The sequence below is a fragment of the Paracoccidioides lutzii genome (genome assembly GCF_000150705.2).
Source record: "Paracoccidioides lutzii Pb01 unplaced genomic scaffold supercont2.29, whole genome shotgun sequence".
In the NCBI taxonomy this organism is placed as follows: domain Eukaryota; kingdom Fungi; phylum Ascomycota; class Eurotiomycetes; order Onygenales; family Ajellomycetaceae; genus Paracoccidioides; species Paracoccidioides lutzii.
This window is the reverse complement of record NW_015440975.1, coordinates 353,913-368,737: the sequence shown is the minus strand read 5'-3', so window position 1 is coordinate 368,737 and position 14,825 is coordinate 353,913. Positions and strand designations below refer to the sequence as shown.

At 40.7% G+C, this 14,825-nt stretch overlaps 4 protein-coding genes across 4 annotated transcripts; 2 read left to right on the top strand and 2 right to left on the bottom strand.

Moving 5' to 3' along the window:
- Positions 1 to 1,460: 1,460 nt before the first annotated feature.
- Positions 1,461 to 2,742, bottom strand: PAAG_08125 (general stress protein; the record flags this gene model as incomplete). The annotated part of the gene is made up of 8 exons (XM_015846428.1): positions 1,461 to 1,498; positions 1,558 to 1,712; positions 1,787 to 1,930; positions 1,997 to 2,161; positions 2,217 to 2,277; positions 2,374 to 2,417; positions 2,479 to 2,587; positions 2,667 to 2,742. The coding sequence occupies 8 exons, from the start codon at positions 2,740 to 2,742 to the stop codon at positions 1,461 to 1,463; spliced, it is 792 nt and encodes a 263-aa protein (XP_015700863.1).
- A 2,563-nt stretch (positions 2,743 to 5,305) lies between these two features.
- On the top strand, positions 5,306 to 6,316 carry PAAG_08124 (hypothetical protein; the record flags this gene model as incomplete). Its single annotated transcript, XM_015846427.1, has 6 exons — positions 5,306 to 5,427; positions 5,602 to 5,636; positions 5,955 to 5,980; positions 6,029 to 6,078; positions 6,132 to 6,188; positions 6,250 to 6,316. 6 exons carry the CDS (start codon positions 5,306 to 5,308, stop codon positions 6,314 to 6,316), a joined length of 357 nt encoding a protein of 118 aa, XP_015700862.1.
- Positions 6,317 to 9,584: 3,268 nt separating this feature from the next.
- PAAG_08123 (hypothetical protein) lies at positions 9,585 to 10,117 on the top strand (the record flags this gene model as incomplete). Its single annotated transcript, XM_002790010.2, has 3 exons — positions 9,585 to 9,620; positions 9,685 to 9,760; positions 9,840 to 10,117. 3 exons carry the CDS (start codon positions 9,585 to 9,587, stop codon positions 10,115 to 10,117), a joined length of 390 nt encoding a protein of 129 aa, XP_002790056.2.
- Positions 10,118 to 12,127: 2,010 nt separating this feature from the next.
- On the bottom strand, positions 12,128 to 12,960 carry PAAG_08122 (hypothetical protein; the record flags this gene model as incomplete). The annotated part of the gene is made up of 3 exons (XM_002790009.1): positions 12,128 to 12,633; positions 12,692 to 12,758; positions 12,925 to 12,960. 3 exons carry the CDS (start codon positions 12,958 to 12,960, stop codon positions 12,128 to 12,130), a joined length of 609 nt encoding a protein of 202 aa, XP_002790055.1.
- Positions 12,961 to 14,825: the final 1,865 nt, after the last annotated feature.

The window sequence follows — 14,825 nt, the reverse complement described above, 5'->3', positions numbered from 1 at the left end:
TCCCTTTGGCCTACAATTTTGGGCATCTCGCGTTATTTGGAGAAGAGCACTACTCAACACCTTGCGTTGTCTAATTGGCTGCTCGATTGGTGACTTTTCCTCCATGTGGTTTTTACAAGCGCATTACCCGGACCTTGCTGTTGAAGCTATTATGGGAGTCTCGAGTAAGCTCATCATTAATATAAATTGCTGTTACACCATTATTGACTTATGTTTTTTTTTTTTTTTTTGGACAGTGGCAACTGGCATTGCAAGCTCCATATCCCTCGAGACAGTTTTACTTAAGTTAGGGCGAGATAAATTGGGTTGGGCACAGGCTTTTACAACGGCAGCAGGGATGAGCATGATCTCAATGCTAAGTATGGAGGCAGTCCAGAATATGGTAGACTATCACTTGACAGGTGGAGTTGTCACACCTTCGGACCCTTTCTTTTGGACTTCCGCTGTGTTGTCTATGGCCGCGGGTTTTCTCGCACCTCTCCCTTACAATTACACCAGACTACGAAATTACGGGAGGGCATGCCATTAATACTTAGGGGGTGACAATCCTATTCACTTGGGTGACCTGTGAAGTATGTATGAACCATAAATGTACTGTACATAAGAAGCACCCCAAAAATGGCAACGTCCTATCTATGAAGCGGAATTGTCCTTATATTGTCCTTTGTGGCCTGTATGACCAAACCCTCGAAGGTACAAATTCTCCATTTACAGAAATCTTCCAACCCCCAAAAAATTCCCCAATACTCCTTGAAGCTCTTGTATCATGTTCAACATATATTAGGTTGTGTTATGTGTGCTTAGGGAAAAGATTTTACAAATCATTGTCACAACCCCCTCGACCCTTCTTGAGAAACCATCCTATCAATGGATGAATCAGCCGCGAAAACTAATGATATTCAACATGTAAGAAATATCAGCACGATTATCTCCAGCTGAAAATTTTCATGTCCAGGACAAGAACATCAAACATACCAAGAAGAGTCATCCTTTATTTCTTCCAGAGGATTGATATTACCATTTAACGAAAGTTTATAGGTTAAAATAAATCAAATAATAGAAATTATAAAACAAAACAAGAGATACAACATCGAAGAAAAAAAGAAAACAACAGGGATCAGGCGCAATTGAAAGACCCTAGAGCACTGACAATCCTTAGCTACTCGAGGTTCAATGAGGTGTTCCGTTGACCGGTAGTGAATACAACTGGATACCGCCCGAGCGCGCAGATATCTGATATCCTGGATATATAGAGATATGAAAAGACATATTTACATGATTTGCTGTGCTTAGGGGGAAAAGCCACACAGTGTTATAAAGGCCACTTTTTCATCTGACAATGATAACTTCATACCATCATTCTCACAACAATTCTCAAAGGGTGATCTTGTTGGAAACTGCTCCATAACTAGGTTTCCATATGCAAGACTTGATGCTGACAGGGTGTCATGTTCTACAATCTAATCTCCAAAGGGATAGGGGTGTAAAACCTGTCTGCCTGTGTAGGAAACTGGTTAGTAGTTATTGCGAATGCATCAGATGAAGAAGCACACTTACTGTAAAGAGTACCCTCCGCACTTGCCAATAATATAAATGATGGGGCAATTTCACTCAGCTGGCCTGGTCGGCCAAGCATCGAACCAGAGCCGAAGCCCTTCATCTGTTCCGGTGGGCGGCTATCGGGCTGAATGGGTGTGTGAGCTGGTCCGGGCCTGTGATGACTATCAGTCTCAAGGATATGACTCGATCGAAGTTTCAGTGCTGCAACCATAAAGAATATACATACGCTACTGCATTAACACGAATACCCTTTGGGATGAGATTTTTTGATAGGGAACGGGTGAACCCGACAATCGCGGCCTTGGTAGATGCATAGTCTACCATGGAACTTGTCCCACGGAAGGCGACTACTGATGTAGTGTTGATAATTCTAAATTTAGGCGTTTAGTAAATACTAGACGGATTTGAATAAGGCATGGTGTGTATGTGCACGCACGAACTGCCTTTCTTCATATGCGGAAGAGCATATTTTGTAATGGCGAAGATCTGAAGAATATTACTTCGAAAGGTGCTTTCGAAATTGGCAAGAGAAATATCATCGAAATTTTCACACATTATCTGTTTCGATGCATTATTGATTAGAACATCGACGGTGGAGAATCTATGCGGTGTGAGCCCAGATCTGTGTCGCCTATTCACGGCGAGGATTGCCATACTCTTTGATGTGCGAATCGATAGCGCGTTTGCAATTGTCATTATCCATCAGGTCTTCTGCAACTAGGAGACAGGATTGGCCCTACCGCTCGACCATCCCCCTGGTCTGTTCTGCATCATCCTGTTCTTCTGGCAAGAAGACGATAGTGACACTGGCACCTTCTCGGGCCATGAGAACAGCTGCCGAACGGCCAATTCCTGAACTTCAGAAAAGACAAAACAGTCAATATCGATAGAGATCGAGAGGTGTTAATTTCCACGTACTCGCCGCCAGTAATTAGCACCTTCTTGTCCTTGAGTTTGTCCGACCCGACGTATTCAACAAAGGCGCCTGCTGATTCAAGCCTCGTCGACTCACTTTGAGGAGTCATGTCTTTTTCGAGTCTATGAAGGTACATCTATTAGTATATGTGTATATATACTCTTGGCCAAAATGGAAGAATAGTTCTTACCCTGGTTTTTCTTGTGTGTTTGAGGCTCCTTTACCGGTGCAAAACTTCCCCGTAAACCCGCTGTAGAGGATGCCATACTTAGTTAACTATAGAAGTAGTTACTTAACCTGTGTTTGAAGAGGCCGTTTTGCTGTTGGGCAGATTGGAGATATGGTATGCAATAGAGAGAAAAAAAATTCAACTTACTCTTCTCCGTTAATTTATGATAATTAATTAAAATTAATTAATGACAGATGCTGCAAAGAAAATCTGAAGACCATGATGCCAGACAGCTGTGACGTGAGAGTGTGATGTCAATCTCAGGGAAACTGATTGGTTAAGTAGTTAGTTACACATAACTATAACTAGACAAGAGACCATTGTTGTGGCTGGGAGCACTGATTCTGATCAGGTCAACGCCTACTAACTGCCTTGATGATTTCTTATCATTCATCATTAATATAATGAAAAGAAAAATAATAATAATAATAATAATTTTCATAGTTTATATTTATCTTTAAATTTTTCATAGCCTATTTCTATGGTGTTTGAATTTTTACTTTTGAATTTTTAAAATATTATCAAGTTAATAATGTTTTAAATTTCAATCATCTGTTTTGCTTAAATAACTAATCTACTTATTGTAGACATCCCATCTCTATTTATTTCCAATACATTAGTATCTTCCTGATATCCAAGGTAGTCTCATTACCCTTAACTACCTGTGAGGCTAAAATAATAGAGAACAGATTTATGCGGTGGAAGTACATAGAGCTGTAATGCTGAATGATCTTTTTCCGTAACAACTGTGAGATAGAGTCCATTGTCAGAGAGGTCATTATCTTGGGAAGGCTTTGGGCGAGTGGGGCTAAGAGCCGGAATTCTATGTAGCTATTATATGATCACATGAGGCGGGTCCACTGGCAACGGTCAGCTTGCTCTTCCTAAACACATGCACCGAATCCCCGTATCTTGTTGGAAAATAAATCAAAACACAAGTCCAATATTACAAGTCAAGGAGAACATCAATACAAAAAACAAATCGACACCCTTAATGCCTCTGCATCCCATCATAAACCAGTGGTAAGCTAGAGCGATTGCCTACAAAGTCCTTGGTTATATAGTAAGTGGAATGGCTCTGGTTATTCCTCCAACCAATACATCTCCAACTGGGAATACCTCCATCTTCACAACTGCCTGGATATTCAACCCACCAACAGATTGCATTAGATAACTAAGAGACTGCTCTTTCATGTATAGAAGTCATTGCAACTTCATTTTCAGAGTAATGCCTGCTGCTTGAACCTTCTTATATCGAGAATCAACTATGAAACTAAAATACAGAATGACAAATAATCTTTGACTATCTATGCATCTGCAGTCATGGATAACCTTATTGAATGCTTGAATGATTGTTGATCTTAGTTTCTTTCAATGATGATGGAATACTGAGGGAGTCTATCAATCAGTCAATTCTGCTTCACCCAAACAAGCTGAATGACAACTTACTGAGATCATTTGCTCCATTCACTCCACATCACATATTGATGATAATTAACAGGTCAATCTGAAATATAGAATGAGTCCTCTGACAAGCAAAAACTGTTAGACTACTGGCAATTAGGCCTTTTTTGCCATGTGGTAATTGACAACAATCAGAGCTCTAATTACATGCCTCCCTATGTAGTTAACTAAATCAAAATACTGCTTGGCAAAGCGGCTGGATTCACTGAGATAGTTAGTGAACAGACAACTTTTACTGACCCTAAGCTAGCTCCCGGATATCCAAAACATTTAGAGAATATCTGGAGAAATTCTGGCAGACTATAAATGTATCTATCTTCGGAACAAACAAAACAACATCAATAGGTAGCATCGTACATCATACTATCTTGATATTGCCGCTATTGCGGTTGACACCTCTTGGGTTGTAAGGTTCAGTTATCATCTGAGTACGCAGCGGCCTGTAACTGAGTCTTCACTATCTCTGACCCTGAATAAGTGTGGAAATTTCTCTTTGCTTTTGCTGACGAAACCTCAGTCTGAAGAAAATGAATTTTTTTTCTTCTTTCTTTCTTTTTTCTTTTTTTTCCCCCATTAACTAGTTGACTGGTCAGTGAACACATCTTGACTGCTGGTCTGAATACTGGACTGATGGCTCAAACCGTTGGGATGCGGAGAACAATCAACGGGGTACCAATCCTTGCATTTGAGGAAACATTTTCAATTCTGCGCTTGGTCAGTAAATGACATTTCGCTCTTCTAGTGAGACCTAGGAGCCCAAGAGTTTGGAGCTTAATGACTTCTTGGAAGCTCTGGCAGACCTTATCATTGTTATTGCTCAACTCCACTTTTCAGTTCCTACCCCCCTCAGAAATTTTGGAGCTGTATTGTCCCAGACGCCTCTTTTCCCAGCAATCCTAAGACTTCATTCTGATAGCCAAACACATATGCATCAATAATCGGAAAGTGATGGCATAGGCCCTTATGTTTTAGGACCACTTCAGAAAGCCCTTCTGGCTATTTTGTTGCAGGAGTATTTATTGAAAAGATGCACTGCCCCCTTCAGGTTTATCCAGTTGCGATCATATATCTATACATCTTCTTCGTTGAAATATCTGCAATTGCTACTTGACTTTTACACGTCATAATAAACCACAATGGATGAAAAGACAGTGATCTCATCCAAGGCCGGCTCTGCGTCCGCTGTTGACCCCATTTACCCTCAGAATGAGGAAGATTTTATGACTGACAAGATGAAGCGGAGACGCCGCAAAATTCAGTAGGCTGCTGCCTCTTCCGTATTCTCATGTTATGTCCAATTCAAGAGCAGCAGCTAACACGCCTTGAAGTCGAAGGGTCGATCTTCGAATGATTCCTATTTTAGGAGGTGAGTGCCCTCTATCTCCTCCTTCTGGTGTTGATCGGTGGGCCTAAAGTTCCGTTCTTTGCATAGCGCTATATGCGATAAGCGGTACCGGCAGGACCAACGTAAGCTTGTCCCACAGTTCTGCTATTCTACCGGCTGAAGGCGAACAGGTGATCCTTTAGCTATCGGCCTCTGTGTTGCTGGAATGCACAAGGACTTGGGGAGTTCCAATTTGGGGAACGCTATTCGATAACTAGTTCTGATGGTGCTTTTCATCACCTGCTTCCTCTTCAAAATCCCGAGCAACGTTATACTCCGGTAGGTCGGAGCCGCCCAGTGGCTGTCATTTATTGCTCGAGTTGGGGAGCTGTCATCCTTGGTGAATATTATTTCCAGCGTCCGACCCCCAGAATACGTGGTCTAACTAACCAAATTTGCAGGCGGCGGGATTTCAAAGTCTTGGACGGTTTGTTGTTGCTTCCCTGGTTTTATTCATTCTGATAAAATCTGTTAGCACATGCTCGTGGTTAAACTACTTCTCAGACTGTTTAAAGCTGGTTTCTTGTAAGATTTTACTCCCGAGTCCATGTTTTCATCCCCAGCTCACTAGCATACAGTCTAGGCTGCATGTACTTGATAAGCTGTTGGTATCGGAGATACCAGGTCCACCAAAGGTAAAAATTACATTCTTTGATTTACCATACTATGAGTTTCTCTCAAATTTGACTCCTCTAGGTTTGCTTGGTTCTACTCCATTAATATTCCCGCCAACGCGTTTAGCTCATTGCTTGCATATGCATAATCCACATGGAAGGACTTGGCGGCCTTCGTGGCTGGAGATGGATCTTCGTTATCGAGGGCTTAATTACCTGCCTTCTTGAAATATTGGGCTTCTGGTTGAAATTATCAAAGCGGGCTTGAATCAGGATCGTGCAGATACCGAACATGATCCATTTTACTGGTATATAAATTTTTCAAACTTTGTGTCGCTGGCAACTCTGGATTAAGTCCGTGACTGCCTCTTCCCCTTTTCACTCATTTGTCTGTTTAAGTGTTACAATTCATGATTCAGCTCATAACACATCCTAACAACGCCTGAGAGTTCTTTGCTGTTCTTTGCTGTTCATGTGCATAGCCATTGGGGTCTAGGTGAACTACTTCAGGGACTAGGATACTCTACTAGCAAAGTGTTTCCCTTATTAGCACCACAAGCCCTAGTCAGTGTACGAGTTGCAATAATAGTTTCATATTTTGCGGACAAGATGAGAATGTAAGCGCCCTTTATCACTTCCTTGGCGGTCGTGTGTACAATCGGATATATTCTTATAGCATATACAAAGCAAAAACTGTGTCAAGTTAGTGCCCTTTTGAATCAATTACGAGTGGCCAAAGGTATCTAATAATTTTTTTCATGTATTTTGGTGTATTCCTAGGGATAGCTGGAGCTAATGGATCTCTTCCCGCAATTCTTGCACGGCAAGCAAAAAACATCAGATGTCAAAGCACCAGAGCATAAGTACCTCCATTCTTATTCTGCACCACCCTCTCCATAAAGCAGTGGTCACGGCGGTATCCTGTTGGTTTTACGTCTTTTGGGGGGTGAGTTTGTAATCTTTACGCTGGAAAATAGTGTGGCCCCTGGCCTTCAGGTTGCTTTTTGTGCTATTAGCGGTAACTACGCCTCCCTTACGTTTATGGAGAAGGAAGCGCCGAGTTATCCTTCTGGTCTTTGGGCAGGTGTTGTAAGTTTGCTTGACTTTGACTTAAATTGCAATATTTTAACCACAAGGTCTACCGTCACAACACTCACTAACGTAATGTCTTCACGTTGGAATTTGACAGGCCGACCAATTGTTCATAGTTGTCGCATGCGATTTATGACTGCCTTCCACTATATTCAGAACAAAAAGGCTGACCGTGGCGAAAATTTCATTGAATCCTTGGAGGGCTTTCGGTACAGCTTTTGACCTGCTCAGTGGGTTTTTGGACATTTATATTGTGTTGCAATGTTGCTGCGCCCAATAAGATCAGAGTGAAGTACCCTGATATGCAATGGAACTACTTTGGAGATAGCGACAGCACAGATTCATGGTGCTGATGATTTTGTGCAATGTGCAACGCGGTCTTCAAGTTGTTTCGGAGATTGCATTGAGGGCCGAATTTTATCCTCAATACATCGTTGGTCGATTCCCTGCCTGCAATTTCCCCATGCTTCCCATTCTTGTAATTCAGCATTTGTGTTCATCCTGAGCAGCTCTATCAAGCCAAGTACAGGAATTTTCACATCGTGCTCCGAAAATAAACTTCATCTTGTGTAAAGCATGTTTCTCCTCATCACTTCCACAAACTATCTCTTATTCTTTTTATGTCATATCAGTTTACTTGCCAGAAAATCATTATGAGGCCTTCACAGCCTTTTCTTTTTTACTAATCACTTTCAAAGCTCCAATGTCATAATAAAAGTGGAGTTGAAAAGTATTCATTTCTACCCAAGATTTCATACCTACTAAAGATTCATACGATGACACCATCATCTTACCCAAAGGGGATGCACCAGTTATGAATGAATCAGAGACCGCGTGAAAATCCTGTTCCTCAGTTTGCACTTTCTTGACGTTGGGAAGCTCCTTTCCTCTTCATTCTTCCCGTTCCAACAACCTGAGACTAACCATATGTTGTGATTTGGGAGGTGGTGAAAGTTGAATATGAACGCAAAAGTTGGGGCCAATTCGCTTCAGTTAACTATCTCTTCGATAGTAGTTAAGCGCTTCTCTCCTTCATGAACTCGAACAACTACACCTTTGTGTTAACGTTTCCCTCCTATGTGATTCAGAAGAAGGTAGCAGAAAATTAGATGCCACACTAAGAGTGGAGCTTAACCTCTAAATATGCTGCTCTATTACTGGAGGAATGGTGGTTTCTTCGTTACATAGTTGTTGACATTACATTGTTTGACTTGCTACCAACCTACCCCACCCGGCGGGTGTAAATTAGTTAACTGATTAATTATAGTTAAGCTGCAAAATCTAGTTAAGCATGATGCAAACATCAAGTTCGTTGGCCCGTAACTAGGAGTCAATGGATAAACTTCTCTATAACCTGCACACATGTTCATATTCGTGGAAACTCGACTTTACTTTTACCTGAACCAGAGCGGAAACAAAAGTTAGGCCACCCATAACTTCTAATATTTTATGATTATCATGAAGATGAAGAGTTTTTGCGACGGTGAGTTGGAATTTCCAGCATATGTGGCTCAGAAGACTGGCATTGAATTAAGAAGTCAACCCTCTAGAAATCATTGATAAAATCATTTAATGAGTGGAAAGTCAGAAATTCTTCTGCGAAAGACAAACATTCATATATACACTTTCAGACTTATCCCAAGAATGTTCCTTGCGGGTGCTTGAAAGAAATTAAAACTTTGGCCATCACCATGATGCTCCGAGTTACTGCACGATGGCGTCAGTAGAAGGGTCAATGTTCACACCGAAAAGCTCGAGTTATTAGTCAAAACGAACCACCTTTTAACTATTTACCAGATATTCCAATGTAGTTGCGTGCTCGGACATACGTAGAACTCTTATCAATTTTGGAGTGGGTATCTTAACTTATCTTCTTGCAGTGTTGGTGAGCATCCCCAGCACTCTTAGTTAACTAGCTAATTAGTTACACCGCAATACTCAACGGCGGTCTGCTTTAATCTAGATTTAATGTACGAAGAGCAGGAGATGAAAGGTCCCTCCCAGCGGGAGCTTATCACAAATGTCCAAATAGCTTCATCTGCAGAAGCTTCCTGATCCATTGGCTTCTAATGTTAGACAAGAACACCCCCACCATAAACCAGTGAATAAAAATGGTATTTTATATTATTTTATTTTAAATTTCTTCCAAGGGGTCTTCTCTCCCCAAACACTCCCAAAAACCAATTCCTCCAGCACATAAATATCTTCCACCCTTCTACATCTACAATCATCGGCTTCAGGACCTTGACCAACTCTCCCTTCCCTCAACAAAAAATAGAAATCCGTTACTTCACAAAATACATTGCTTTTAGCATTATTGTCAACATGCCCATGACATGGGATGCTCCTACTGATGCAAAGGTCTGTGCGATATTTTAGCTCTTCTAACTTGCACTATGATCTGATACAACTAACATTGCTTAAGTTATTGCGAGGAATCCTGAAGTATGCGAAGCTCGGGAAAAAAGCTCATGAAGAATTGGCGGCATACATGGGCCTTGGTAAGCAACAAATCATCATCAATTTCATTTTTTTAGCGTATATAAGTATGTATATGGTTCACGGCTAATTTATTTCCAGAATGCACTGCGATTGCAATAAAAAGACGCATTGAAAAGCTCCAGAGCTTTGGTTTTAAAAATCAATTGGGAACATCGAGTGTATCCCCTCCGTCGCCAAATGGGAAGTTCAACACTTCCCCAAATCATACCTCAACAAATGGAGCATCTGGATCAAGTGTCAAAGGAACAAGGAAGCGCAAATTAACGGTTATAAATGATGACAAGGATGAAGATGAATTTCATAATTCCCCTAGTAAAAAAATCAAATCCGAGAAATGGGGAAAGAATGAATTGTGAGAATTGGAGACAGGGCAAACTAATATGTCAAATAGAAGCACTTTTATAATAGAGAACAGAGTACAGTGCTTCTGAAACCATTGTTCAAGTGTTGACTTATGGCTAACTTGATTCTTCTTTGTATATTTTATTTCATTTTATGAAGGAAATCAGAGGAGGGAGAAGACATATATATGTTCAAGTAGCCCATAGCCCATAGTTGTTCCTGCCTGGTACCTAGATAGTTAGTTACTTTAAGTTAAGGGGTTCTGAGAGCAGCAATTTTCCCAGGTAACTAACTAGATAGTCATGATGAGTTAACTATCATAACCACTGCTATGAAAAATATTGAGCATTTCAGCATTATTCCATACTAGTAATTAGTTAACTAAATCATCTTTGCGCAGAAACCAAATAAATGCACACAACAATTGTCATTAAATGCAGGTAAGTGAATATATGATGTGTTGTTGAATCTTACTTTAAATTTGAAAACATTTTCAAACCTTTCTTGGATTATATTCTGCTTCTTCAATCAACCAGACCAGTGGTTTTGTTCTTTCATTCTATTGCTTGTTTAAGGTATTACTGCCAAAATATCTGTTTAGCATTTCAAAGTGTTAAGCTGTTGAAAACTTACCCCCACAATGGATGCAGGAATGATGTCTGTCAAGATGAAATGAGACACTGCAACAGAAACAAAACTATGAATATCCAATAAACACACAGACAGTGCGAATCTACCCCTAGTTATAACTATGTCATAGACTTCTCAAAGTCAAACTTCAACATTTTGTAGAAATTTTGCTAATAGTTCACCAGCTTCTAAAGCAGATAAACATAAATGCGAAACTTGGAAAGAAGGATCATGAAGACCTCACCAAAATATATAGGTACGTATATCAATGCTCATGCATTTACTGGGACACCCCTTTACCACTTCCACTCCTGTAGTATGACTAGAATAATCATGTTCTAATATTGCATCAAGGATGTGCTCCCAGAGCAATTAGGGAACTCATTGCGGTAATGCAAAAAGCCGCCCTGAAGGAGTCTGGGAACACTGCAGGTCATGATCTCTATCACTAAAGGAATAAGCCGCCTAACAAGAAACTTTCAAGCAGAAACCAGAAGAGTGCAGATAACAATTGATCAGACTATTATCCTATGAAGAAAATCAAATCTGAGGGTTTGAGCGCGGTTGAACTAACTAGTTAACTAGAGCAAAAGTTAACTACCAAAGAGTTTGAAGGCAACTAGGTGCTATAGATTGTCAAGAGATTCACTCAGCTAACATTTCTACCTGCGGAGGAATTCCACATTCAGGGTCACTAAATGAAATACTTCCATGTATCCAAAATAAGGAAATATCAGAATGAGAAGATTTATTGTTCGCGGCGCAGCCTTCTGTAGCTCTGGGGTTGAAAGGGAAATAGTTACTTTTGGGTCAAAATTAGTTATTTAAGGATGCTCGAGATTCCGAATTGAGAAATTAATCTAAGCATTCATGTAAAACCTAGCATAATCAGAAGTAAATATTGAACATCAGCAACAATGTGGTAAAGCTTTTCTAAGAATGGAGTAGTTTCCTAACTAACTACTACATCTGTGCCTGTTTATGTTTCTAGTAGTGTAACTTAACCAAGTAACTATGTTAAAATTAACCATCCCGAGTGGTAAGTTTGTATATCGCGAGACGTTCTAGTTACCATAATTTGATGGCAGAAACCAATTAATGAACACAGTGCATAAATAAAAACCTGAAAGTGATTGTAGTCGAAGGCTCTAAAATTTTAATTTGCGGTGGGAGCAGCTGAAATTGGCTATTTATATCTCTGTTGTCTACCTAAAAAGCACCACGCTCCTTTCCGAGGGTCAAGGTGTGTCCCTACCAACAGTAAAAAAGCAAGAAGGCAAAAATCACAAGCAAAAAAATGCAACCCAAATTCTGGCTGAAAAAGAATAGAATAAAATCACTACGGTGATTCGCCGAACACCAGATACGACTCAAACTGTTTAAAATCGATCAACTTAGGCATATTCAGGCAGATCGATCGCGTCATCGCGAACCTGAACTCCACTATAGCCATTGTCGACTTCTATCTTGGCCGGATGGATAAATTTGCTGTTCCCTCTTTCATACTGAGAATCGTCATCTGTCCCTTCAATGTATGTAACGATTCCAGCTGGGAGGGACGGGGCAACTCTGGCACTCTTGGAGGTAGTGCGCATAGTATCAGGAACCATCATTTCATCCATTGAAGAATCAGAACAGTCAAACATTCCGTTTTTGATCTTAATGGTGTTAGAGGTGGGAGACACGAATCCTTCAATTTTGATGTTTTCCTTGTTGTCTGATGCGGCATCTCCACGCTTTCTCTTTTCGGGGATACGGTTATGGAAGGCTGGGGTAGCTAACTTCTTCCTAGGAGTAGAAGTTGGTGTTGCACCGTTGTTGTTTTTGATAATGGATTTTATTTTAACCAAACGCTCAGTAATTGCACGGGGGGTAGGCTTTGCCTTTGATTCGTCACCAGCTGGCTGAAGTTAGAATCCACAACAACTATGAGGATTTGGGGGACGAGAATCCCATACGCCATGCATCTGAGACTCTTTCGGTATCCACTCTCAAATCATGAGTCTCAATAATCTTCAGGAGAAGCTAGTGTCAAAATTAGCATATGTGACAGACATTGTATTAAAGATAAAGGAGAGAAGTTCAGAATTAAAATAGCTATCACAATTATGAAATTGAAGAAAAAGCAACAAAATCTTGGGGAAATCAGAAAACATTGATATAGTATGAAGATATGATCAGTTTATTTTACCTGTTGGTCCATCTCTGCATTCCACTTGACGGGCATTTTACAATGTGCAAGAGATTTCACACGAAGTTTGAGGCTATCAGAATTGCTAGAGGAAAAATAGAGACGCAAATTAGAAAGAGAGCCTACAAGAGTAAGATAGAAATGGGAAGAGAGCGGAATTCCACACCTTTAAAAGAGGTAAATTTGTAAAAGTAGCAGGATGCGATATAAAATGTGAGGAGTAGAAGGCAGAGTAACCACAGTGACTACAAAATGCACAGAAGTAAAGAGGTAAGTGAGGTGGGAGAGATTACTAGTCAAAGAAAAGAGGTAGTGTTGTCGAGATGCAAAAAAGGCTAGGCTGAGAGAAAGTATATGTAGGAGAAAAAGGAGGGTTATGTTAGTGGAAGAAAATGAATCTCATGTGTTGTTGCCAATTATAACAGTAAAATAAGTTTATTCTTAAAAGCTGGAGAAAACATAACTAGAAGAAATTAATAAAAGTATCTAAAGTCAATCATCTCAGCAACACATGTGGCAAATGTCAGTTGTTCTAAACCGCGGCGAAAAGAGAAAAAGAAGAGGAAAAGAAGAAGAAAAGGAAGAGGAAGCTATTCAGGAATAATCTGTCCATTCCCAGGGCCCTACCTGTTCCTGGGCACATGCACATCTCATTATCTCGACACAGATCGCCCGCACTTCTTGACGCTCCCTTATGCTTATTCAAGGTTAAGTTCCGCAGTCCCCACATGAAAAGTTTGGGATACCCCCGCAGCCTTATCTCTCGCTTACAGGGGCTCGGCAAACCTTACTTCAACCACACTCAATTCCCTACACAAACACCGTAGTCACTCTTCCATCTCTGGCTGTGTTTCTGTCTGCGCACAACATGGGCCAGCTGGATGCAAGGGCACTTCCCTCAATCACATTGGCCTTGCATTCATGATTGCAACAGAAGCGGTGTGCCAGTTAAGGAAATGCATGCTTTCTGATCTGATGTGTCACTTCAAGTCAACAATTCCCAACAGTTCAAATCACCAAATGCAACAAACCCGAACCCTGCTGGTCATGCTGCATTAGTGTAGCCCAAGTCGCAGTTGATTACTGCGATCAGGGCATTCCCCATTTCTCATTTATTATCATCGTCATGATGATCCGTGGTAATTTTATGTTCTCATCAATACACTCTTCAACGCGGTCTGCCAACTCCCTAACCACAAATTTTATGTCTCAATAAGCAAGATATAGCACCCGACATTTGTTGACCATTAGATGAATGATACAATTATGCTGCACGTCACCTCCTGATAATTTCTATTATCACAAAGATCAGCAGCTGTTCCAACAAGAGCGATGCGGCATCTATAGCATCCTTAGTCTTCGAAGCCAATAAGTTTTAGCGTTAAACTGCCAAACTCACACCACTTCTTTCGATCAACTCTCGACTTTTTATTGGTTCAGTATGAATATCCAACAGATTAAACACCGTCATGGAGATAAATGTGCCTAAAATATGGTGCCAGCAGCTTGCCCACTGGTTACTGCACAAGAAATGATTATATGAGGCAATCAAGTCATAATGATACCTGTTGACTCATAGAATAGCACAGGTTTATGGGAAATCTTTTGAGATGTCAATTTAAATATGTTGCCTGGACTACACATTTGTAACACATTTATAACACTTTGAAACCCCCGACTATTATTCTACCCTCTGGTTTTAAGTTCAGGTACCACGTCAATACAACACTTATCACTTCCTCCTCTCCTAAAAATTTCTCTGTCTACTCCAGGTTTTTGTAAAGATTTGACGTCCTCAACCTCCAAGTATCAACTGTACTGCGGATAAGAGTTCCTTACTTGAACATTACCCGCCCCCCCCCCCCCCCCCCCCCCTTTAACACACCCTCTTTTTGAGCCAA